Source organism: Brienomyrus brachyistius, chromosome 4, assembly GCF_023856365.1.
Source record: "Brienomyrus brachyistius isolate T26 chromosome 4, BBRACH_0.4, whole genome shotgun sequence".
Classification (NCBI taxonomy): Eukaryota; Metazoa; Chordata; class Actinopteri; order Osteoglossiformes; family Mormyridae; genus Brienomyrus; species Brienomyrus brachyistius.
The window spans coordinates 23,704,072-23,729,669 of NC_064536.1; the positions used below are offsets into that span (position 1 = coordinate 23,704,072).

The 25,598-nt window shown below is 46.3% G+C and overlaps 1 protein-coding gene and 1 non-coding gene across 3 annotated transcripts; both read left to right on the forward strand.

The window, feature by feature from the left end:
- The first annotated feature begins 1,679 nt into the window (after window positions 1-1,679).
- Window positions 1,680-1,752, forward strand: trnar-ccg (transfer RNA arginine (anticodon CCG)). The gene has a single exon. It is a non-coding gene; the product is annotated as a tRNA-Arg (tRNA).
- A 6,905-nt stretch (window positions 1,753-8,657) lies between these two features.
- On the forward strand, window positions 8,658-25,022 carry itprid1 (ITPR interacting domain containing 1). 2 transcript variants are annotated; one of them, XM_049010481.1, is made up of 16 exons: window positions 8,658-9,508; window positions 11,010-11,226; window positions 12,086-12,134; window positions 12,562-12,599; window positions 13,852-13,905; window positions 15,165-15,216; window positions 15,860-15,937; window positions 16,152-16,354; window positions 17,816-18,330; window positions 18,408-18,468; window positions 19,146-19,258; window positions 19,787-20,896; window positions 22,906-23,033; window positions 23,348-23,459; window positions 23,705-24,031; window positions 24,139-25,022. In XM_049010481.1, the coding sequence occupies exons 2-16, from the start codon at window positions 11,133-11,135 to the stop codon at window positions 24,184-24,186; spliced, it is 2,982 nt and encodes a 993-aa protein (XP_048866438.1). In that variant the 5' UTR covers window positions 8,658-9,508; window positions 11,010-11,132; the 3' UTR covers window positions 24,187-25,022. The 2 variants fall into 2 exon arrangements, with proteins under 2 accessions (XP_048866438.1, XP_048866440.1); XM_049010483.1 differs by having other exon boundaries at window positions 8,662-9,508; window positions 19,787-20,866.
- Window positions 25,023-25,598: the final 576 nt, after the last annotated feature.

Here is a 25,598-nt window from a genome sequence, read left to right on the forward strand (position 1 = left end):
GGGGTTGTTATAGGGCATTTGTTATAGGGGGGGGGCTGTGCCACTCTTTCTTTACCAGCTCAGCGGCTCAGTTGAAACCGTCCAATCGGCTTGAGACCAACACAGAGTGTGATTCCAAAGAAAGTGATTCCTTGAAGCTTTAAAGTTCTTTGGCCAGCATTTGCATGTTATTGTGTTTATATAATAAAAAATATTCAGGGATGCAGAAGATGCTGGGGAAAGGACTCATAAGCAAAGCAAACAAACAAAATATCCGAGGTGCATATTGACGGTACCCAGGTGTGAAGTCAGGCCTGCTACGAAACAAAGACACATGAATTATTTATATGTTTTTAACGAATATTTTATGGAAATTTGTTCTCAAGTGTGGGAGGCTGTGTACTCTGAGCACAATTGTTTAGGAAAAAAATCTTGGCAAATATTTTATTTACTAAGTCTGAGGCATTACAGAGCATTTATTATTTTAGTCAGTTTGCCAGCATGGTAAAAGCTCTCCATGTCACACCTTGATATAGCCGGATATTTTTATCAAAAAGGTATGAAGGCAAAACAGTGGGACCCCACTGTGATTTGAGTGCAAACTTTGCCGTCCAAAGCCTTTGCCGCCAAGTCGCTAGCTGTGTGCTTCTTCGATTAGCTTCTCCTGTTTACCTCTGGCATCTAGGGCTAGGATGAGTAATTATTGATGCCCAATAGTCACAGACCAATCTGCACATTAGGTGGCTCTCAAAAAAAAGAATTAAGTTGTCTTCAGAAAGTAAAAACTATTTTATAAATGATTAGTGATCATATTACGTCACTGGTGTGGAAAACCATTTTATAGGTAGCTGGCTGAAAACACCCCGCACCAGTTGCCATTAGAGGCTGGAAAACAGGAGACTGGGAGAAAACATTCGGATCATATTGGTATCATAGGTGTGAAAAGCTGCTGCCATAGGGAACGAGACAGGAAGAGGGTGGGGGACGTGTTTCCACCCTATTTGCCATGGCATGGTGGGATAGAGTGGCGTTTACTATTTCTTATAAAGAATTTGTTTTTAAGTATTTGGTTTTGACCAAATGATATAAAAATCATTAAACTTTTAAGACGTAGTGAATGATTTTTTTTTCATGATGCATCCATAACTCAACAAACTTGCATGGAAATGGAACATTTGCATGTAATTAAAGTACGCAAACAGGACATAGTTGGCCATTTCCATAATGGAGGGGTCGGGGTAGACTGCATGTAGACTGTCCTGTTTAGCGTGATCTGCGCTGCGTCCAGCTTTTAACAGCCCCTAAAAAGGCATAGCGATACTGAAAGCCTGTCACCAGGCAGAGGACATATGTGTCTCCAGCATGTATGAGTGTCTATGCAGCATCTTCGGGTGCCGGGGATAGCAGCATAATCAGATGGTGTTGTGGTCTGTGTCATGGCCCCGTGACTGAGACTGACACAGCCTGAAATATCATAAGAGGAACATCTGTGGTCCCCTTGAGGGAGCCATGATTTGTTTCTGCACATGCCTCAAAGTGTTTGACATAAAATATGAAAAGAAACACTCTCCACCAGCGAAACTGCATTTTCTTTGGAACAATTATATGGGGTGATAATATCACAGAGAAACATGAAAGTGACTGATCATTCTCAGTTTTAAAAAAGGCCGGAGAGAAAATGAGGGCTCATATATATTGCTGACCCAGTGGCCTAATGGATAAGGCATCAGCCTCCGGAGCTGGGGATTGTGGGTTCGAGTCCCATCTGGGTTATTTTGTTATAAAACCCTAACCAATGGGAAGTGGGTGAACCACAAAAATAACATGAACTATATAGTGGTGTTTGAAGATGGCTATGAGTATCTGCCATTCATCAAACTATGATAAAATATACAACTAAATGCACTGAGGACTTGTGTGGAAACAGCTGTGCATTATATACTGAGTGGTTTGGTTGTAGGGGGCAGGATAGGGCATTATGTACTAGAGCTCATAGGTGGTTAAAGGTGTAGATGCACAGTCTAGAGGTTTTCTGATTCATTTCTAGTCTGTCAATCAAATTTGAATATGCTTGATTCCTGAAGATTAAATATTGAAGGGTATTTATGTCCCATAATTCCCAATGGAAGATGAAAGGGAAAAGCCTTTTGGCAAATTTACGAGAAACAGAAAGGATGATGGGAAAATATCTATTTTTAAATGATTGTTTTAGAGGCAAGATAAATCAAGGATGGGAATAAGGGATGGGGAGTGAGTCTCTGGATCATTGATGGTGATATCTGGGGACTGGCAGATATGGTCGGGTGAGCCGGTAGCTGTGAGCTGGGGGCGGGGGGGGAGACGGGGGGTGATGTAGATGACTGGAGAAGGCTGACACATGCATCCTCTCTCTGGATACTGTGGCAAGCCGCGTGTCTGGGTACCAGATGGCCCCATGTGGGAGGCAGAGGGGCATGAGCCGAAATATATTTTTGAAAACTAGTTAGACGATATAGGCACAGGCAGAGCTACACGGCAGGCAGGATAATCCTGGTGAATCGAACTATGGAATGAGGATAATTTGATAAAGGAGAGGGAGATAGTAACACATGTTCGCATGTGACAGACACCTGCAGCAGTTAACACGCACTCGTGACATGCTCATCCACGCACACCTTCAGCTACACTACGGCTCTATGTGCTGCCAACCCCCATGTCCTGTGCAGGGTTACAGGTAGCCTACTGCAGGCATTACAGCGGAACATCCTGGACAGGATGCTGGACATTCAAAAGGGCACACCCTCACATAGACTCCTGAACACTCTGGCCCCTCCCAGTCTGTTAAAAGGGCCAATATTATTGGCCAGTCTGTTAAAAGGGCTAATATTATTGGCTATTTGGTTATTATTGCTTATTGGTTACTTTGTACATATAATTTATATTTCTTGTCTTGTCTTTTTGCTTGCATTATTCAGGGAGTTGCTAACTCAGGCTTGTTGTGCTGATGCGCACAATGACAGCAATAAAGATTTGAGTTGAATTAATAACTCAATAACTCTGAAGCTAATTCTATTTATTTATTGTGCATTATTCTCATCCAGTTCCATGACAAATTTGCACACTTTCCCCACCAATCAAGTGTTCACCTGTATTTCTTTTTTCTATGTCTTGTTGCCCTCATCACAAAATGTCATGTTTAAATTATGCCTATATGTCTCAATATTTGTATTCTGATTACTACTTTTTATTCTGCACTATGATCAATGAGAACGTATGTATAACCAATGCATCATGTACGTAAAGCGGTCGATAAAACAAACATTTGAGGTGCCAGGTCACTGTCTGCATCTCTTTTGGGAAACCAGAGCACCCAGCGATAACCAACCAATAAGTATTGTTACTGGACTTCTGATTTTTATTGCCTGTTTTTATTATTTGTTTGTTGGTCGTTTCGTTGGCTGTTTTCATTATTTGTTGTATAATGAATGAGCCACATCTAAGAAGAATTCCTTTTACTTTGTAATAGACAATAAAGTTTTCTTTGATCTTGACTTTTGAATGACAGAGGGAGGACATGCAAACTCCACACACAGAAATTAGGGGCAGGATTGAGAACCTCAACCTTGGAGCTGTGAGGGTTCAGTGCTACCCATTAACTCACCATGCGATGTGCTCAACTAGTCTAGATATACAGTGGGTAGTAATGGCAAAGATAGTATAGGTAGTAAACATGTACAGAACCTGGTGGCTTGTTCTGGAAGGCCGAAGCTGTACATTATCACATTCTGCTGTTTTATAACATTTTTTTTTTTTTTTTTTGCAGGAAAGTATGGTGAAGGAGAAACTTGAAAATGAACCCATGGAAGATGGCGATGACTCAGAGCTGCCGGTGCAAGGCGACGGAGGGCTTTGAAGCTGGGAAGTATTTCAGATTCAACTCTGGAGCTGACAGCCAGCCAGGCAGCATAGTCAGGAAGTCAGCGGAGGCTAATATGTTCACACATTTTGCTCAAGCAAGAACTTCTGCAGCTAAATTCTGGGAAGCATTCAAGCAGGCAGACAGCAGTGCATAACAAAAATTAATCCAGAGTTTATAAATGCGTGGAACGGTTTTATTACATTATGCAGATATTGGGTTTTTTTTTTTGGGAAAGGAAGTCATTTTAGGCAAATGTTTAACGATGGAGTAACATTTTGCTTTTAATTGATTGATTCTTCAACCAAAGAGAATGGATGTGAGACCAGGGACTGTTATTGCTGCATCACCAGTAACAGAAACATCTAGATTCATCTTAAGGCCAGAGAGAGAAAGCTGATGGGATTCAAAGTCTTCCAGCATCTTCTCTGTCATATCTCTCACCAAGAGCTGCTTTGGCGAATAGGCAGGGGTGACGTAGAGGAGTGAGGGTTTGGATGATTCCAATGTGCTCTTAAGTAACAGGAAACCTGAAAAATCAGGACCCTAACAGGATTGGTCTGGGTTGGGGGCCCAATATGATATGCATTCATGGGGCTAAACTCTGTTGCGGTTCCCCGCACATATATCGTGAACTGCGAAAGGGAGTCTACTTATTCTGATGAGATTTTTGGGTCTGTGAAAGAGAACTTTGTCATTTTATACCCAAAAACCCGAAGGCAGAGAGGCAGCAGGTGCTGCCTCACTTTGACAAGGGCTGCTTCCCTGGTACAGCATGGTATTGCAGCCAGACTGATGGGCACCATTATTTGACTGTAGGCAGTCAGTTATCTGCTGGGCAACAATGTCTTTCCCATTTAAAAATTCATTAAAAACTTTTTTAAGATTTTAAGGCGCGCGGATAGTCAGATGATTAGGGTCCAGATGACGCCTCGGCATCCTGGGAATGTATCAAGAAGATAAGTATGAATTTGTGATGTCCTCTGCAGACTTGCCAGAAACTCGCGAAATGTGAAGAAACAACATCAGCATGAACAGTAGATGCATCACAGGCCTGGTGGGCTTTGTTTGGGCCCAGTAACTTTCAGCCCTGTGAAATTTGCTGTTAGCGGTGGGTGTGCCAGACAGTTGCTGTGAGATTCGCAATTTATGGATTTTATTAAGAGAAATCTTGGAGTGTTGTTTGTGGGAGTAACGTGACTTTTTGGGGGCTGTCTTGGTCTATGGAGCTGATTTGACATGTTTAGTTGTAAGACCAAGGGTATCAGGTGTCCTGTTTTGGGGCGGAGTCAGGTAATCATACCCTAATGACCAATCCCACACCTCCTTTCCCAAGTCCTGATACCTGATTGGTTTTCCCATATGCCTCTCTTATGTTGAACCCAAAACTCGTCTCCACCGAATCCTGTGTCAGGCAGTTCCTTCATCATCCTGGGGCAATGGCATTTTTCCTAAACAGTGCTGTAAATGAATGGCACACATTTTTTTATTAAAATCAGTCTGAATTAAAAAAAAACATCAACTAAACACGTATAAAATCATCACAAATGAAGGGTCAAGACTTATTTAACTTATCTTTGCTCGGTGACCACCTAGTTGCCAAAATGCACGCTTAATCTGCCTAGCGGCCCAAAGCTACTCAGTTTGCTTTCCGGTCATTCGGAGTTAAATACACAGCAGTCGGACTAATTAAGGCGGAGGCGACACAGGCGCCAACCTCAGGAGTTAATTAACACGTGAAACGTGCTGGTGCTGATGGAGGGTCAGGTGGTGCATCGTACCACACAAACTGGGCTCCAGCCCAGGTTTGGAGGTGAGCTCCGCAGCCCGAGGCAGGTGCCGAGGAGGACTTGGGGAAAACTCTTGGTGTTTTTGTCTGGACCTTGAAATTACCGGCAGTCCTTCCTGCCCCCCTTTCCGCCATCCTCGTGTCCTCAGGAGAGGCTAAGGAAGTTAGCAGCCATCGCCACCTTGGTGCTTTAAAATTAGAAAAGAAGCAGAGGGAAGTGGCAAGGCGCCATAGCTATTGTGAAAGTAATTATTCACCTCATGCTAAAGTATCCCCTGGTCAGATGTATTCCCAGAATCAGCTTGGCTGCCTGCCAGCGTCGTTTCATGCCCGATTTTTTTCCATCCGCCTAACAAAGGCTACCGGTACGGCTTTACAGCCGAACGTGTCCGACCGAGACGGGCACAGGGAGGCGCCCAGCCGAGCCACGTTTTAAGGACGGCCGTGGACCAGGCCTCGACGTCGTCGGAGAATCTTGCAGAGCTCGACTGCGAAGAAGAACTCGTGAAATAACACTGCGGCGACGTTGTGTGAGCGTCGCCCGGCCCCAGCAGCTCGGGTAAATGTCACATAATTTCTGTGCCACTGAGTGCCTCTTCCAAGGGCCCTGGGCTTTTTAATTGTCATAACCCGGCACTTTTTATCTCACCCAGTGTCGCCCATATATCTCTCCCCTGTGGAGGCAACTAGCGCCATGCTAACAAGACTCCCACAGCAAAGGCCCTCCTGCAGCGAAGGCGCTATCACGCTAAAGGCGCTTGTGCCTAGTCCCTGTGCAGTAATAGGAGTCTAGGAGGGGGGGCTGATAGACTGTGCTAATGACCCATGCAGGAATGGGTGGCTTCGGGGGAGACTGGTTTCAAACGGCAAGACACGCTAACTGGCTAGCGACAGCTGGAGTGCTTTGCTAACAGGGCTCCTCCTACCACACCGCGTCGGTACCTGCGAGAAAGGTACGGGGCCGTCGTCTCGAGGAAAGAATGCGGAAAGGAACATTAACGCGCACGCGCGCTATCCCATCCTTTCACATTAAGGAGCTACAGATAAAGGACATACCAACACACTGGGCACGTGTCTTCCCAAGAAATATTTTCATAGATATAATAACACCACAGCGCCCGGGAGGACAATAATATCACTTAGTATTTAACAATATTTATTGTATTTTTATGCAATTGCAACCAGCAACAATAACGGTGTTGTTATTATTATTATTATTATTATAGAACTCAAATATTATACTGTATACTCACGTATACATGCGGTAATAATAACGAAATAGATAATAACAATGATTTGTATTCTCAGAAATGACAACTATTTTTCACTCAGTTATTTCATGTTTCTTTTTTTTTTCTTTTTCTCGCCCAATCTGATCGCCCCATCTGGTCAGCGCGGTGAAGGCGGCTTGCGTTTACTCATAGTCTGGCTGAGCTGACCGCGCCGTCCCGCCCACCGGCACCCTGTGCTGGAGCACGAGTGCCAGAGCCAAGCGAGCGCAGTGTTCCGGGATCGACATATGCGGCTCCAATCGCTATGCAGCGCTAATGAGATGCTTTATGAGTTTCTGAGCTGTCGGCTTTAGCATTGATTTAATCCCTTCCGTAACTGATCTTTTGGGTATAAGAGATGACTGTAATCACCGCCCGTAAAGTAGTGGTGAAATCACACAAGTATAAAATTTGTCAGTCAGATGAGCCTCTGGGGTAACTTAACACATGTCGACCTGTGTGAAACAAATATAGCATGCAACATTTTAAAAACATACACAAACATATGTAACATAATTGCTTCAGTCACATAAGCAGGCTCCCGTTTGTATTTAAATTTTAAAATTATACAATTTAAACAGGCAAACCAATTGTAGAAAAGCATAAATTTACATACCTATACATATGTGGAAAAATATGGCGAGAAATGATATTAAATTATTATAAACGCTATCTCTTGCCCACCAGGGTTCCGCCAAAATCACGCTGCTCTGGGATCTTCATATGTCTTCACATTTTACACTCAGTTCCAGTTTCTGTTAATAGTTTAATGGACAAGCACCTACAGAATTACTGTATTTCTTCTAAGGATACAGATCAAAACCTGTACTCCGATCTCGGGGACACAGTTTTCTACAGATTTTTTATTTTATTTTCGTTTGTTTGTTTTCTGTTAGTCTTTTTCTTTATTTATTTCTTTCCAGATAAACGTTCCACGTCATTTTAACTGCACAGCATTTACAGATAATTGCATTATTTCCTGATTTTTCTCTCTTGCCTTTTTCTAACACAACAACAAAACAACAAGCAACGACAACAACAACAACAACAACAATAATACCGTTATTTTGTTGGGGGTAGTAACAATGGTATAAAAATAAAATTAATTCTGCGCCACGAGGACGCCGTACATTATGCAGGCCAACAATGAAATGAAATCACGAAACTTCAGCTTCGTTTTTAATTTATTCCTGCTCTCGGCCTACTTTATTTGTTCATGCTGCATGTTTCATTCCCATATCGAATATTGAATGTGATAGACAGATCCATTTTTAATAATAAATGAAAAAAGAGCAAATGGAGGCTGAAAAATATAATACCAATAAGCTATTTTTGGAGAAAATTCGGGTTTGAACTGATTTGCATTCCTCACGGTCGAATACGATCTGGGATCTCTGCATGCGGTCTAACGAGAAACTCAAGGCAATAATACCGAAACCCAAATGTTCAATCTTCTTCATTTTTTCTTCATATGCATATTTATCTTAAGATATCCCAAATCCCGTTCCTAGATATATCTACCAATAGAAAAATGTCCCGGTAACTTCAGAGATTGATTAAAATATAGGGATGTCTGCGACATAAAAGGATTAGGACGTAGAAATATGTGGCTCGGGAGAGAAACAGGTGTTCTCTGTACTTGATGAAATGGCAGCATATTCAATATGTATTCTCAAAGGGCTTTTGTCTATTTGATCTTTATATGCCGATAGTAATTCCGAAGTAAGTCTTGCCGAAATGTAAAGATACATGTCATCATAAAAATGAGCTATAGTAACTTGGAAATATATAGCAGCTGTGATTAATTAATAATTTTAACGGTACAAAACGTGAATAATCAGGCATAATTATTACAGTCTGACCAAAGGTCGACATAGGACGGCCTTCAGGAAGGTAGCGGAAATAAGTGTGGAGGGCAGTCAGGGCACTAACAATCTTTATCCATGTTGTATTTTAAAATAAAACTGGCTACACCCAAGGGCATACTCGTTTGAAGTTGATCGGATCAAATTAAGTAACACAGCAAATCTACGTGACATGGGCGGACCTGACATTATAGAAAACGGCATTAATACTCTACTGACACCTAGTGGACGAACATAACATTGCAGTTAGACAAGGGGGTAAACGACCAGAAGTTCAAACGCTGGAGTTTATATGCAAATTCTACGAGTCGTTAATTTAATACTGAAAGGGCCAACAGCAACGGAGTGGTTTATCTGTTAAACAGTAAAATCAGTTTGCAAACACGGAATTTGTTGTGCACCTTTACATTTCCAGGAATAGTTGCAGCTTTCTGCGGATATATTTGCATATTTTGCAGCCTTCGTACGTGAAACCAAATTAGCCTTTCTCTTTACTTATCCCAGTATAAAAAGGAAGTTCAAACCAGAACATAGTCGTGAAACGTCACACTCTATATATAGAAGTACCTATATATACGCAAACAAAAGTGAAATTGTGGTGGAGTGTCAACGTACATCCAGAGATGGATTGACACACCGCAGAAAGAGATGCACTTCCAAAGCCCAGTCCGTGTCTGGGCAACCTGGTCATAGACCATCTTGGAATCAGGTGAGGAGCGCTTGACGGTTTCCGTAAAGTTACGTCTGGAGCCTCGTTACTGTTTACCGCCGTGGTTTCCTATCCTATCGCCGTGGTCTCCTTCAGTTTTTCACTCCTTCCTCTCGGCAATGAACTGTCCGCCCAGAGCGCGGTGAAACGATGTTTTATCATCGGTGTCCTCTAGACAGCTCTCCAATTTGGCGATCTGTCGCTTTTTCCCGACACTGTAAATGCACCTGAAATAACGAGGGGTGAATGTTGATGCCGAAGCGACCGAAGCCACACTAATGTATTACAAGTATTTTTCTGTAAATGAGTATATAGTTTTGAACAGTATACTTCACTCACAATTTTTTTTTAATCTTGGGGTTGGGCTGCAGGCTGCACTTGGGTCATTAGTGGTTAGATGTCGCTCTATATTTGACATTAGCACCCTCATTGTTTACTCGTACTTGTTTAATCATACTTGTTTATTCTCAGTAAAACAAAAAATATATATTTTGTGTTGAAATAACCATTTTGCATCCTTCATAAACGCTTATGAGGCTGACGCCTATCCAATAAGCACATTGTAAGGTGCAGATCCGACACACACGCTCTCGTTCTGTCTTAGCATTGGGTGTCGATTTATCTCTGACCTGTAGGGGGCGATGACTGAACACGGCGCTATTTTTGCGGTTTGTAACACTTAATCATCAGAGTATCTAGCTCACTTAGCAACCCGCTGGTATTCAGATAATCTCTCGTTTATTTATGTATCTAATAAGACTCATGACATACTAAAATAAGAAGTATTTTAATAATTATTGTAATACTGAGGGTAATAGTATACACGCAATGAATTATCCATGTTAATTTGGGGTCTGTTACAGTCCATGCATTTCAGCTTAACTAAAACAATTCCTCAGCAAAGGTACAAAAGCAGAACCCTCAGGGGATTTAGGGTGGCAAGGCTTTGAGGATTTCTGTGCCAATACTGGTTGTGAGAAAAAGGTTTGTGGATGTATGGATTTATATATTCCCAAACATATATATTAAATGAAAATTGCATTTATATATAGATTTTAATTTGCATTTAATTTGAATTTTTGAATTTGTGGTGACGTGGAGTCCCTCCACCAATCCTAAATCCAGTGTCAATCCGTCACAAGGTACACACTCATATGTTTCAAATGCACGTCTTTGAATCGCTAGAGCAAGCCATGGCAGTGTCCTGGTGTGCAGGATGCTCTGTGCATTTGCGGCTGCAGGGCTGTGTATATGTACATATTCGCAGTGCTGCGGCGAGCAGGCGTTCCTCAGAATCTTTAATGTCCCTGTAACTGTTTCACAGGCCGCGTTGGTTGGTGTGAATTTCGGTTGACAGGCTCTGGGCTGCTAAAGGCAGGCATTCTCCAGGAAACAGTTTGAAGGAAGTGATGAGTTTCCGTGGCTTGGATGAGCCGCAGTCTGTCAAAATGTGACTCATTCCCCTTTTCTCTCTCTCACTCTATCTGTCGCTCTGCTTCAGTTTTTCGCTCCTTCCTCTCGGCGATGAACTGTCCGCCCAGAGCGCCGTGAATCCCGACGAGCCGCGGCCATTCCAACGCTCCAGTACGCGGACAGGGCAGTGTGATCCACAAGACCAGCGGCGATGACCGCCAGACACAGCAAGAGGGCCAACTTGGTGGCCTCCAAGCTTCAGTGGAGCAGGATATGTGACCATTTAGAGCCGAGTAGCAGAACTGGTGAGCTGTCGTAACGCTACACATATGGCTTAACCAGTGCCGAGGTACCGGCTAGAGTCAACGTTGTAATCGTTGTTTATTTTAGGATTAGCAAGTCTGTTCCTGATAGTGTTGAGTCCTGCTGCTTCTTTAAGTGGCGTTTTAACTGCTTGGAAGTTAATTCTTTGGATCTTCTGGGTGGTTGTAGTCATCTAACTACTAGACCACCACCTGACTCGGTGTCCGCTTCTCCCAGAGCAGCATCTCTCGACTTAATGCCAATTCAGTTCCTGCCAGAACTGACTCCCTTGGGCTCTGAGGTTTGGAGCAGTGGAACAGGGAACCAGAGGCAGCTGTACAGTATGTGTATGTTTGTGTTTGCGTTGGATGCTGTAGGCCCAAAACTAATTTATCATTGGTACAGTGTCTAGTAGCCTGGCCCAGAAAGACGTGACGTGTACCTGGGTTCGTTTAAACAAGACAGACACTTATCGTAGTGTTTTTCACGCCCTCTGAGGACCTTCTAGGAAATTGCTGGAAAAAGTGGGTCTGAAAGAGGATCTGTTTTCTGTCGAGTTGTAGAGTTATGTAGAGTTATGGCTATGTAGAGTTATGGTTAATTTGACACAGAAGTACTCACTCTTTATGCATAGTGAGAGAGCCGTGGGAATGGGTGGGGAGGGGGAACAGAATCTGCCCCTATATTAAACGCACAGAATCGAGCTCCCTGAATCCAGCACGGCCCCCCTGCTCATATCCGGTCTTCGCCAAGCTGATGTTTCTGCTTGCTCTCATGTCTGCTTAAGTGGCTTCGGTGTTCCCGGGGATGCCGTAGTGCCTGCTGGGAATGAAGCGGTGCGATTCTCTTCTCTTCTGACAGGAGAATCCCAGCAGGACAGCATTCGCCAGTGGCTGATCTCAGGATACCAGTGAGTATAGGGGCCGGCAGGTGCCAGGCCGCAGTGGCCTGTTGTCCGCCAGCACCGCCACGCTCCAGTGAGGCCAGCATACCGCCGCTGCTCCACCGTGTCTCCGCGCTCATGTTTCTGACCACAGCAGGTGCTCGTCGGACATGTTAAGTGCTCTGACCTTGCCCGTTCCCTTTTGGGAAGGCCTGTTAACCTTTCAACCTCCCTTTGATCTCGATGACCTTTAAAAGCACTGGGCATTGATTGGCCGCTATGTGTCTGTGCTATTAGTTTGTCCCGATTCCGCTTGTAGGGCCCATGTTTGTAACTGGTGGTTTGCGGCAGCCATGCTGGGAAGGGCGTCACGTATAAAGTTAAGCCACGGGGTGGAGGCATGTCTCGAGGTTATATGTACGTTAGATCACCGACTGTGTCATTTACCTTGTAGGGGTGACAACCAGATCAACTTGTCCGTGGACCCTACAGGTAAGAGGACGTGCGGGGTGCCGTTCACACAAAGGGGCATGTATATGGGTGGGGCCACAGGGGAACTGAAAGCTGATTGGCCCACGGAGTGCCCCCTTCTTTGCCATTCACCGATTCAAAACACGACTGGCTAATGATAAGGTTGGCCCTTCTGTATGAAAAACTTCTAGAATCTCCCCTGCAGTTACATCCTCATTTGGAGCCAGTAGGCGTACAGATCCAGGTTCTCTCCTCCAGTCCTGTTTCTTTTGTCTCCTTTATTTACATTGAAGAGTCATTATTTGCCTTACCTGCTTCCACGGTCTATACCGTTTCACGCAGTGTGACCCATGCGATCTCTCCGAATCGTTGTGATTGACGCGCCTCGCTCACCACAGGAGAGATGGAAACCGGCAGCTTCCTGCTGATGAGACCACAGCTTTCGCTTCTTTTTTCTGTTTCCCTTTTGCTATCGTTCATTTTCTAGCCTGAGGAAACTGAATCAGCACAAACGCTCGTTTTTGAAGGGGGGAGGGGAGGCTCAGAAGTTCTGCGATTGCTCTGGCTTCCGGAGGCACTTTAATTAGCGCATTTGTGGGAGCTCGCAACTTTATCAGGCCTAAATGATTGTTAAGACCTGAAAAACCGATCCGAGAAAGCATTTGGATGAGCTATGGAGCTCTGGATAGTTGCCTCGTGTCTTGTGGTGTAAAATTACATTCTGGCTTATGTTTACATACGAGATGTTTTTTTTTTCTGATGGGTGTAACGTCAGCCCTGCAGCATGTCCAGGTTATAGGATGGAAAATAGGTTAAAGAAGGCAGGAGGACATAAGAAAATAAACGGGAGGTGAACATGGGCTGATAAGATTTGGCGTGTGACTAGTCAAGCCCAGCAGAGACAGGTGACTTTCAAAACAAGACGAGGCCCCCTGACCCCCTCCACCACGAATACGTGAGTCCATCCCCATGTTCTTCCCTGACTAATAATATTTTGTGGTCGCCCTCCACCACCTCCTCGAAGCTCACTGAGCAGTCAAGGTCGACGGACCCAAATATTATGTAAAGTAGTGCCGCTTGAAAGATGGCCACCAGTGATGTCATCCACATGGATCGAGCATCCCATCACGGTGCGCGTCGCGGTGGAGGGGGTAAGGCGGAGGTGACCTGTCAGAGACCGTCCCTGTGTGGTACAGCTGGGTGGGGCATTCCTGAACCTGAAGCCAGGAGTTTGCGCAGGGCGGAACTGTTACTAATACCTCTCATTTCCCAGAATCCCTCAGGAGACACGGCAGCACTGAAGATGACCTGGTTCTGGGTGTGGAAGGTAAATCTCACTCGCCTCACATGTCTAACAAGGTAAACAGTTTGGGGTTAAGCGTAAGAAGCTGTGAGAAGATTAGCGAGCACTGAGATAGCGAGCTATTTCCTGCAGTTTTCTTGCTTTTTTTTGGGGTGTAGGTAGATGGGTACAGGGACTCCACGGTCAGCATGTCACAGAAGATTCTGCAGCAGCGAGCGCGGTGAAGACCTAAACTAGAGAGAGGGAGAGACAGGGAGCTGGCAAACACTTCTATGAGTTTGTGCAAACATCTTCAGGGCATGTGATGTACAGCAGCACTGTCACCTGCTTCTGGAAGCCCACAGAGAGCAGGAGTGCATGTGTGTGTGTGTGGGTGCAGCTGTATTGGTTGGACGTCTCTAGGTTTGGAAAAAAAATACCTTCCACATCCTGAGGGCCAGCCTTAAAAAGAAGAAAAATAAAGGAGACGGAGAAGAAAGGAACAAGAGGTGGAGAGAGAAAAGGACAGAGAGAGAGAGAGAGTAAACAGACGAGAGGGAGCTTCCTGGGCGATGCGTTAGCCTGGAGCTCTCCGGCCCATCTGGGGGACATTGCGGAGGAGGAGAGTTGCTCGTGGTTTGGAGTAGGCCTGGCTTTGTGGACTGCAGTAGTTGCCTTCTGGGACGTTTTGGACATTTGGGTTGGTTCAGGAGTGCAGGGGGAATTCCTGGGGGGGGTTGAATTTTGATGGTCGGACCAGCGACGGATCCCAGAAGCGCCCTCGCCACCTGTGCCTCTGGTCATCGATCTCCTCGTTCCCCTCTTTCCCTCTCTCTTTTCCTCCCTCATTCATTTCCTCCTCCCGTCTTTCACCGCTAGCTGTGACTTTGAGGCCGGAGATCAAGGCAGCAGGGAACATCCCCAAATTTTGTCAACTAGCAAAAAAAAGGTTGCACCCTTCCCCCCACTTTCCCCTGCAAGCAGAACGGCATAACCCGACCGGGATGGACCCCCAAGCCGGAGAACCGTGGCACCAATCCAGAAGCATGCACGGAAAGGATTAAACAAAAAAAAAAAACAGGACGGGACAGATCCGGTCCAGCGAGTCTCAGAATCCGTGGCACGGAGTCAGACAGAACACCAAAGCGAGAGCGGGGAGATGTAGCTGAGTGGAAATATGAGCAGAGACAGAGCTCGAGTTCTGCCGACTTGCTGACTGGTGCCGCTCTGGTCCTGTACCCAGCCTGGGTCTTCGGCTCCCCAGTGCTGATAGCCTTCTCTCTTTATTTCCTGTCACTTTTCAGCCTCGTTGTACCGTAAACAGACACCCCACAGGACTGCTGAGCAGCGTCACGAGTAAGTGCTTATCTCTCTTTATAGCACCTGTAGTCAAATCTGCCCTGCCCGCGCGCTTCTTCAGCCCACCTGCGGAGGGTGCTACTTGTTTTCTGCGTTAAAATGAATGATTTTCTATTGCCTTTGCGGTGTCTGTTACCGGATATGAGCTGAAGGTCCGTGCTAAGATTGGGACAGTGCTATCCCTCCCCCACCCCCCGAGATCGATGGCATTTTTGTAGCTCAGTGATGGGAGCGTTTTCTCGTCAGTCCTCCGTGACTCCGGAATTTACCTTGCAAATGGCCCCTTTCCCAGGTGTTTTCGTGGAACATGCGTCTGCTCTGGAAGCGATTACAGGAAGGGAACACAGCTGTCGGAGGCCAAGGCATTTATTTTATCCCAATGTTCTTTCAGTTCTTTACTTATTACCTATTTGAGGCAAAGTTTAGTTATATAGAGCAATTTTTATAATTTCTCACTCATTGTTCTCATTTTCTTTAAAGGAATGATCTAGCTTATAATTTAGTCCCTTAACAAATGTTTGTCTGAACTGATTTTTAATGTTTGTTTTCTTTTTTTGCTTAGTGGTTGTTTTTGTTCAGTGATATGAAAGGTGACTCCTAAACCGCTGCACCACCTGTCTTTATGTCTGTGCCACTGCAGGCCTTTACACTTGAGTCCCTCCCTCCTCCGGGGAAACAGCATCACATCTACAGTCTCTGCCCTCTCTGGATGTCGCAGGTTCGACCTCCCACACATAAACATAATAATAATAATAATAATAATAATAACGATAATAATAATTACATTTAAATTTGCTTAGGCACCACCTTTGCCAAAATACATTTCTAGGTTTACTCACCTCAGCATTAAGGTTTAGTTGAAACCTCAGTTTCATTTAAAAGGCGACCCTTTGAATAATCTGCCTCCTGCTGGTCCCATGTGCACACTGCAGCGTCATGGACGTGCTGAAGCTCTGGCATGACGATCCCGAGGAGTTTCTCCTGGACCTGGGCTTCGGCTCTGACGAGCCCGACATCACCGTCAAGATCCCAGCCCGATTCATTAACCACCCATCCCAGGCCCGGGGGATTAACATCCAGGTGTTCCTGGAGGCCCAGAAGAACCGAATCGATATTGAGAACCCTGACCTCAGCAGTGAGTGATCTTATATTACCGGGAATGGACCTGCAGCAGCAGTCGGCTTTGCTCCTTCACACACGTGCTTGTGTTTGAGCTCACTTGGGCCGCACTATATTTGCATGCACACACTCGCTTGTGACACACTGGGAGCCCGTGGGAAAGCACCGATAAGAGCACTAACCGCTGGTGGTTTTGAGAAGCATGCTGACTAAGCAGCTGCCTTCTCTCAGAAACCACTTAGAATTTTGCTTATCCACAGGGCAATGTCACTTTAAGAAGTACTTCCTCGATGGTAAGACAGCAAGCCCCGTTCCGGCACTTGAACCGCTGGCCGTTGACATGCTCGTACCCGGCTGTGACACGCAACTCCACAGGTTTTCTGATAATTCATTTTGTATATTGGGAGCCTGGCTGCAGGTTGCCCAAATGGAGCAAACCAAATTTAACCAAACATCAATGTAACCCCTTCCAGTGAACTATTACAGTTGCTCCCCACCAGTTTCTACACTGGTGCCCACCCAGCGTGCCCAAATGCTCTCCCCAAGATGACAAAATAACACCACTGTAGTATAATAGCAGGTGGATAAGGACGATTTACATTGCATTATGGGTAGAATCTATGCCACATTTTCCTTATTGCAAGCTATAATGCTCATGTAGACATAGAAATGCGATTCACAGAAATGTCTGAGCAAAGGCTCTGGCTGTGTGGTGAGGCTCTGGCCAAGATGGACAGCCCGGGTGCTGGGTCTGTTACAGCTCAGGTTCAGGAGCTTCCAGAAATGCCTGAGCAGGCAAGTAAACATATTTTTCAGGTTCCTGTTTAAGATTCCTGTCCTGCGCTTCATCTCTCCTGTGTGGCTGCCATCCAGAGTGAACCTGACAGCGAATAATCCTCTGACAGGAAGCATCTAGAACTCAAATATTATGTGAAACTATGAAGCTGCTTCATGCTGCTCAGCCCTCCTCCCCACCTCATCCTTTCTTATGTCACACTTTCCGAAGCACTTGAATGCTGCGCTTGGTGGTATAGCATCCAGAAATAAAATGCACCTATTTGTTTTATTTACCACTCGTCCAGAACTCATCCTTTGTGTGAGCTTAGAGCATATCCCCGGAATCACAGGCCAGGAAACGGGGGGACACCCTGGATGGGATGCAGGGAGCAGTATAGGTGTAGTAAAATATCGAATTTATAATATGCACGATATGGCCACAGCGATGCAGTGATACATCCCATGAACGCATCATGGCACCGTCGCTTGGTACGCGCTCCCATGCAAACCAGCCTCTTATTTATAGATACTGCTCCTTGTATATAGACCTGCAGTCATGCTACGTGAGGAAAGGTGATCAGTAGTGGAGATAAACGGAGAGTGCATGGTCTTTGCAGCGCCGTCACAAAGCTTACAAGGGTCTGTCACGTGACCAGCGATGGTTCAATCTCTCTCCCCGCCCACCTTCTTCCTCCCACAGACCGCTTCAGGCAGCTGGAGGTGTTGCACCAAGTGGCCACGGCCTTCTCTTCTCTGGTCGGCAGCCCTCCTGGCAACCAGCCTCCAGCCCAGCAACCGGTCGCCGGGCAAAGACATGTCAACCAACCCGAGGCCAGCGAAAGGAGAAAGAGGCTCGCCATGCTGCTCCGCCGGGCTTCCCGGAAGAACTTAACCCAGTCCACCACAGACCACATTCCACACCAGGATTCCAGTCTGGAACCTCGCCTTGAGTCCTGCCCCGAGCCCCGGCCAGCCCTCAAACGCTCACGACAGCTCCTTCTACCCTCCGAGGGCAGTGCACTTTCCCCCCTGGCTGAGGAGCAGGGGACTTCGTCAGACCCTTCTCAGCCCAAGCTGAGCCCCACTCCGTCGATCCAGGAGGCCCCCCTGAGGATCAGGTTGGGCAGAGATGCCGTCTCTACACCCTCCACTGTCCTAACCAGGAAGAGGAGTCCCGAGGATGGCCGGGAACCTGAGTCCTTTGAGCTGGAAGAGGTAAACACCTTTCCACGATGTAACCTGTGATTGTGGAATCACCAGTTGCTGAGTGTTCTGCTGGATCTCTTCCTCAGATACAGAGCTTTGACGACACCAGTGTAGCAGGGAACGTCACAGGCCATTCAAACGGCACAGGTACAGCCCGGATGTATGTGTCTGTCTCTTAAGAGTGTTGTCCAATTTCTTTAAGTCAAACCTTTTTCCTTCATGGGACAATTTTCTTTAAAAGAGTTCCTCATGACACAGCATATTGAGGACACAGGAAAGGCATGTGAATTTAAGCATTTTGGTCCTTGCTAGGTGTTCAGTTCCGGCTGTACATCCTTTGAATTTTTGCACACACACAGCTATCATCCATCCATTTTCCAAACCGCTTATCCTACTGGGTCGTGGGGGATCCGGAGCCTATCCCGGAAGCAATGGGCACGAGGCAGGGAACAACCCAGGATGGGGGGCCAGCCCATTGCAGGGCACACTCACACACCTGTCACTCACACATGCACACCTACAGTATGGGCAATTTAGCAACTCCAATTAGCCTCAGCATGTTTTTGGACTGTGGGGGGGAAACCGGAGTACCCGGAGGAAACCCCACGATGACATGGGGAGAACATGCAAACTCCACACACATGTAACCCAGGTGGAGACTCGAACCCGGGCCCCAGAGGTGTGAGGCAACAGTGCTAACCACTGCACCACCATGCCGCCCCACACATCTATCAGTTATGTATAATTTAACTTACTGCTACTGTCTCCTTTCCCAGGGTGCTGTCATCTCGCCTTTAACTATTATGTCCCTCTGCCTGTTGCAGAACTGGGCGTAGTGAGGACAAACAGCTGCCAATCTGACAGCAGCGGATTCCTGGAGGAGCCCGTCATACCTCCCCGATCCCAGCAGGGGGCGGCAGCACCCGATCTTATGAAGGTAAAGGGATGTGACTCTCAAACTAACTTGCCCAAAGAAGGTGACTGAGTAGCCTGAGTGTCAGTTAATCAATTCATGTATTGTGTTTCACTCAAAGTTGAATTGGCCTGACCGAAGTAAACAATCAGATCAAAAATACAAATCAGGGACGAATGAACACAAGAGCATAGCCCTTCCCCCAGTGGAGCATCAACCCCCACCTTCCCCCCTTCCCAAATCCTCTTCTTGGGCTGAAACAGTCTCTGTCCATAAAGGTGGTTTTGTTGTGTCTAATGTTATGTTCTTATACTCAGAATTACTTTATTTGTTCTCCCGGTGCAAATATTATCCAGTCAATTGGCTGAACAGCAAACTTCTGATGTAACATTTGTTGTAAGAGTAATAATTGTTGTGTATGTAACCAGTTTATCCACAATCTGCAGTTAGGATCTATCAGCCTTTACAGAAGCTGGTGAATGGGAAGTGTTTGGCCTCAGTTATCCCACTGGCTTGAAGGACCACTGAGTTGGGTTTTATTGTGTTCTGTAGACCCTGCGGGCAAATGCAGGGGATGACACGAAGATCCAAGGCATGCAGGAAGGCTGCCAGGACGCCTCGTATCGAGTTCCCCCAGTGAGGGCTAACTTGGAAGGTGACCATTCCACTGAGGGCTTGGAGACATCTCCAGGTCCTAGGGCATCCTGGGTTGATGGCACTGCCAAGATAGAACTGAGCCGAGAGGAGGAGGAGCATGAGAAGAAGGCTCCCACCTTGATGGTCAATTACACCATCACATCGTCTTACAATGAGGGGAATATGGGCTGTGTCTTGGAAGAAGGGGGTATGGTCATCTCTAGTGAGGACAGCTGCAGGGGGGAGGAGTCGAACACTGGAGAAAGCATGGCCACTCTACTAATGGATAGTGCTGACAGTGATGAGTTAACATATGTGTCCTCTGTGGAAGACATACCCAACTTGGATCAGGAGGTGGAGCCTCTAGGGCTCCAGAGCTTTATTGAGTACACGGGGAGCAAGGAGCCAAGCTCTGGGGAAGTTCGAGGACTGCTAGAAGCTCCCCCAGCCAGCAGCCTGCCCAGACTATGGCATGAGCAAAGCAACCCCACTCTCGTGGAGGATGCAGGGTGTGGAGGGGGCAGGCCATTCTGCTGGGTCTCGGTGCAGATGCCCTCCAGTCTAAGCTCCGTGTCCCAGACCATCAATGGCAGGGCAACGCCCCCCACCCCGACACCCGACTCGGTGCTTGGGAGGACATGGAGTGACCATGAGCTTGCCCCGGACTTTTCCCTGGACTCCCCATCGGAGCACGCCCTGGATCTCCCGTCCGACTTCCCTTCTCCACGGCCACAGCATGGCACCCAGAGAAGCGAAGGGGGCTTCTGCACCCGGTCAACATCCCTGGACACAGGGCTGGCGTATGAAGAAGATGACGAGGAGGAAGAGATGTCATCTGGGCACTGGAAGGTGGAATCAGGAGCCTGCTGCTGCCGCTGCCACCACCGCTGCAGCTGCTGCCCCCCACAGGCACTACACCGTCACTGCAGCCATCAACACCCGGACAACTCAACCCTGAAGATGCAGCGAACCTCCAGCATGTCCTCCACATTTCCTGTAAGTGAAGACACACACACCCACACACAGGTTTGTAATTATATTTCTGTGGGGACTCTCCATTCACTTCTATGGGGAAAACCCTAACATGATGACCTTAATCCCTACCCAGCCCTAACCTTAACCATAAGTAACCAAACAAAATATGAGACTTTTGGCATTTTTAGCTTTTCGCTGATTTGGGCGGCAAGAGAGTCAATATGAAGTTGAACCTTTGGTCCCCACAATGTAATATAAACATAATCCACACACACACACATACACAAACTAAGCTGGGTAGGGCACCATAAGGCATCCTTGCACTTGCTCATGCTAATAACTAAATACTAACTGTCTAAATGTATGTTCACACCGTGAGCAGCAAGAGCGTCAAAGCAACGGAAGTCAGTCATTCTGTATGGGGGGGGGGCGCGTCACTAGGCAGCAAGGAGCAGTGTGGTGCATCGCGATTTGGGCGGCAAGAGAGTCAATATGAAGTTGAACCTTTGGTCCCCACAATGTAATATAAACATAATCCACACACACACACATACACAAACTAAGCTGGGTAGGGCACCATAAGGCATCCTTGCACTTGCTCATGCTAATAACTAAATACTAACTGTCTAAATGTATGTTCACACCGTGAGCAGCAAGAGCGTCAAAGCAACGGAAGTCAGTCATTCTGTATGGGGGGGCTCGTCACTAGGCAGCAAGGAGCAGTGTGGTGCATCGCGATTTGGGCGGCAAGAGAGTCAATATGAAGTTGAAACCTGGCCAAATTTATGGGAATGAGCTATGTTGCGGTTCAGTGGCAACCATTTGGAATGTAGAGATGCTTCACTGAACACAAGCGTGTAAACTTTTGTTCCAACCAAACAGGTTCCAAGCACCATCGCAGTATAAACCATGAGACGGAATATGTCTCCATGCATCATTTTTACCCTTGAGACAAACAACTGCATTTAGGCAGCATAATACTACACGTTTAAAAACCCCATGTAGACCTGCATTTTTATACCACACAAACACTGTAAATGAACGTGTTAAAAAGGTCTTTCCGTACTGTGATATACTTAGGGTAAGACTTGTCTATTCAAGGGCAAAGAATTCAGTCTGTAATGCATTATATTGGTTGCCGTATGATAATATTTGCACTTTTAATCCTAGCCACTGAAATTAAAATTTAGTGAAAATTTCAAAAAAGAGGTTCAGTGTTTTGTCTGTTACACTGAATTAATATGTCTGACAGCAAGTGAAGTAAAAGGAGCAAAGTAGTCAGGGATGGAGTTCAAGATCCAGACACCCCAATATAAATCTATATAAAGGACACTGTTGTTATTCGTTTCCGTTAACATATCCATGATCTAATCTACTGAACGAATCTTGCCTACATCTTGCCTATTTAATGTTTGTCTCTGTATCAAACACGCTTTAATGATTTTGGTGAAATGTGCCGGTATAAAATGCATGAACGCAAAATCAAAGCATGTTTGATACAGAGAAATTTTTTTTAAATGAGGCATGACTAAGATGCTTGAAATAATTGGCGATCCAGATGTTTTTTTTGTGTAAAAAAGGTTACATGCTATTTTAGCCGTCATAGAATGCAACACGATGTGAATTGTCGGTAACTTTAACGTTACTTATTTATAGCAGTAGTGTGTGGCAACATAGTTACGTTTGCTTTGACAAATTATATCCTGTTGCTGGTTGGCACAAGTGAAGCTACAAGTTTGTTTGCTTTGTGCGCCGCTTTAATGAGTGTACATGGTAAGACGGTTCCTCTAGGTTTATGATATCATCAAGAGTGCAGCTATGGTGCAACTAGGTGATCCAAATGGACATTGTAGGTCATCATAAGGCTCAATGTCAATGAACAATCCTAGAGTCATACTGATCCCTGTAGCCATCTACCCTTCATTTGGGCCATAGTCATTCAGAGCCTTTCCAGACATAATAAAAATAATGTATTAAGTATGGAGGGGGAGGGGGGGCTGACATGCTGGGGTGTCTCTGATGGCCACCATTACACCGACTCTGCTCCGCCCACCCTGCAGTACTCCATGCACGAGCTGGACGAGATGATGCGAAGCTCACGCACCTTCCGCCTTGTGTTGGCGGACATCGAGCGGCGGCTGGGCGAGGAGCAGGCCTCATTGCGCGGCGACCTCATGGAGGAGGACAGGTACCCGCCTGCTGAAATGACTGTGCGCGTCAATAGGATCATGGTGCTGCCTGTAGGGGGCGTACTGTGAATTGAAAATACCCTTGGACAGAAGTGCAAGTTTGGTATTTCATAACAACGACAGTAATAATGATAATGCATATTCTGACTGCTTATTCTGGGGGCAGGGGCACGCCATACTGTCTGGGCAATTTAGAGACCCCAGGTAGAAATTCTGCAACAAAAACAATTAATCGTCATCATTATGTGAGATAAATGAGCACAGACAGAAGCAGAGAGGGTCTACCTGGGGTCACATGGCTCTCCCTCCCCAGGGAAGACATCAAGGTCATCCAAGAGCTGAGGTCAGCCGTCAGGAAGGAGGCGGTGGAGCTTGAGGTTCAGTTGGCTGACCTGGCCCACCACTACGACCAGGGCTTCAGAACGGTAATCAACCCCGTTACTGCACCGCAGCTGACTGGACTCTTCGCTATCACTCACTGCCATGCTCACTTTTCTGCACGTTACTGCTATAAGACAGGTTGTTTTTAATGCTGTTAATGATACAGGCCCTGCATTCCTGATGAGTACAGTGAAGCGAGTTATCTTCAACACATAGTCAAACTAAAGTAGCTTTAAGACTCTATAACCGTAGTTAGATCTTCCCCTTCACTTTCTGTTGCTCCACGCAGAAGATGCACAGGCTCCTGGATGAGCAGTCGTACCTATGTGCCCAGCTGAGGCTCCGCCCCCCTGAAGTTCTCCTCTGGAACCCCGCCACCATGCCTAGCCCGACCCCCAGTACGAGCCCCAACCCCAGACTGAACTCTGCTCCCAGCATCAGGACCAGGACGGTGGCCACGCAGTGCTCTCTGCTTCCCTGGCCTCCTCTAGGGGGTGCGTCCACCCAGGAAGGCATCCAGGTCCCGCAGAACACCATCGACACTCCCCAGTCCGGATCGGACCAGATCTTAGGAGGGAAGCAGAACAAACTGGATTTTGTCACGTTTCTCCAAAGTGTAAGTGGAAGTGCCTCTTTATGACCGACATCTCTTCCAGCTTCTTAATTCTAATGTGCTAAACTTTGTTTCTTTTCCTTGTCTGCCCCCCACCATTTGTCTTTCAGCTAAAAGAACCACTCAGACGCTCAGTCACTAGGGACACTCTGAAATGAATGGTGGGGGGTAGGTTGTATATGAACGAAACCACTCCAGAAGGAGCCACTCCAAGCCCCTGGCTACGTTTGGATTGCCCAGAGGTCGCTGCCCTGAAGGTTTCTCGGGGGGCGGGGAGTTGGGGTGTGTGTGTGTGTGTGTGTGTGTGTGTGTGTGTGTGTGTGTGTGTGTGTGTGTGTGTGTGTGTGTGTGTGCTCCAGTTTGTCACACGTGTGTCCCAGAGTTCAGCAGAGGAGAGTGATAGCTTCTCACTTTCTGTTTGTTTTTTATGATTGTTGCTCAGAAGATCCTTTTATCCAAGGCAACAGATCCATCCATCCATCCATCCATTCACCATCCATCCATCCTTATCCAGTATAGGATCGCGGGCACACAGAACTAGCTACTTAGTTTGCTTATACTTTATATAAACGTTGGCTGAAGCTGTTCAGCTTAAGAACAGTGTTCAACTGTGCATCTACACAATGGCTATATTTAAATCTAAATATCTAAATAATAATTTTTATATTTTAAAGTCCAGAACTCATATGAGATGACTTTCTGTTGCACACTGATACCCCCAATGCAGTTAAGTATTCGTGTGTTGGTGCATTTTCATGAAGGTTCAGAATGCACCGTGCTCTTGGAAATTCTAAGAACTCTTGCTCCTAATCCACAGCCCCACCTGCTGCTGGTGATGGGGAACTACATGTGTGACACTGAGATGAGATACTTGGTGTGTTTTGTATGTTTGTGAACTGAAAGGATTGATTGAAGCATTGCAGTTTAACACTCACGGAGTTGTGCTGTGTAGCCTGTGGGCACTGGCTGAAATAAAGAGACCTTGAGAATGAAACTGTGTTTGACCTTTAATGGAACTTCACCCAGCCCATATGAGATATTTCAAGGGTCAAACAAGATGGCAGCTGCAGCCACTCTGACCTGGATCTTTTTGTCCATCTTGACTTTAACTTGGAACAATCGTCATCGTTTCTGTCAATCCCGGTCCAACCCTTTGTGGGTCCCTAAGCAAATTTCGATTAGCTGTGATTCATCATCTCCCTTCCCATTCTGAAAGGAGGATTGGATGGAGGGGCCCCTGGTGACTGCTGGGCCCTAAGCAACTGCATAGTTCGCTTATGCTTTGGGCCGGACCAGATTCCCATTGCTGCTTTTATGCATTGAATGAGACACAACTGGGGTTGCTGATGGAGAGGCCACCCAGAATGGAGCATATCTTGCTCTGAATTCAAAGGCCCCGATTTCTGTTGGTTTTCCTCACCGTCATCTGATAGGAGTGCTCACCAAACGGATGGAGGGTGCTGTGTGATCAACACTCAGGCCTACACATGCATAGGTCATGTGGATGAGGACAGGGGGTACCGGGACCCCCCTGGGGATCCATTTATGGGTGCGGTTTGTATAATGATTA

What these genes read in the sequence shown, in the direction of transcription:
- itprid1 (XM_049010481.1), top strand. Translation starts at nt 11,133, where the DNA reads ATGACCGCCAGACACAGCAAGAGGGCCAACTTGGTGGCCTCCAAGCTT. An exon ending in ACTGCTGAGCAGCGTCACGA is followed by an intron (nt 15,217 to 15,859) that starts GTAAGTGCTTAT and finishes GTGCCACTGCAG; the next exon opens with GCCTTTACACTTGAGTCCCT. An exon ending in TTGTCACGTTTCTCCAAAGT is followed by an intron (nt 24,032 to 24,138) that starts GTAAGTGGAAGT and finishes TTTGTCTTTCAG; the next exon opens with CTAAAAGAACCACTCAGACG.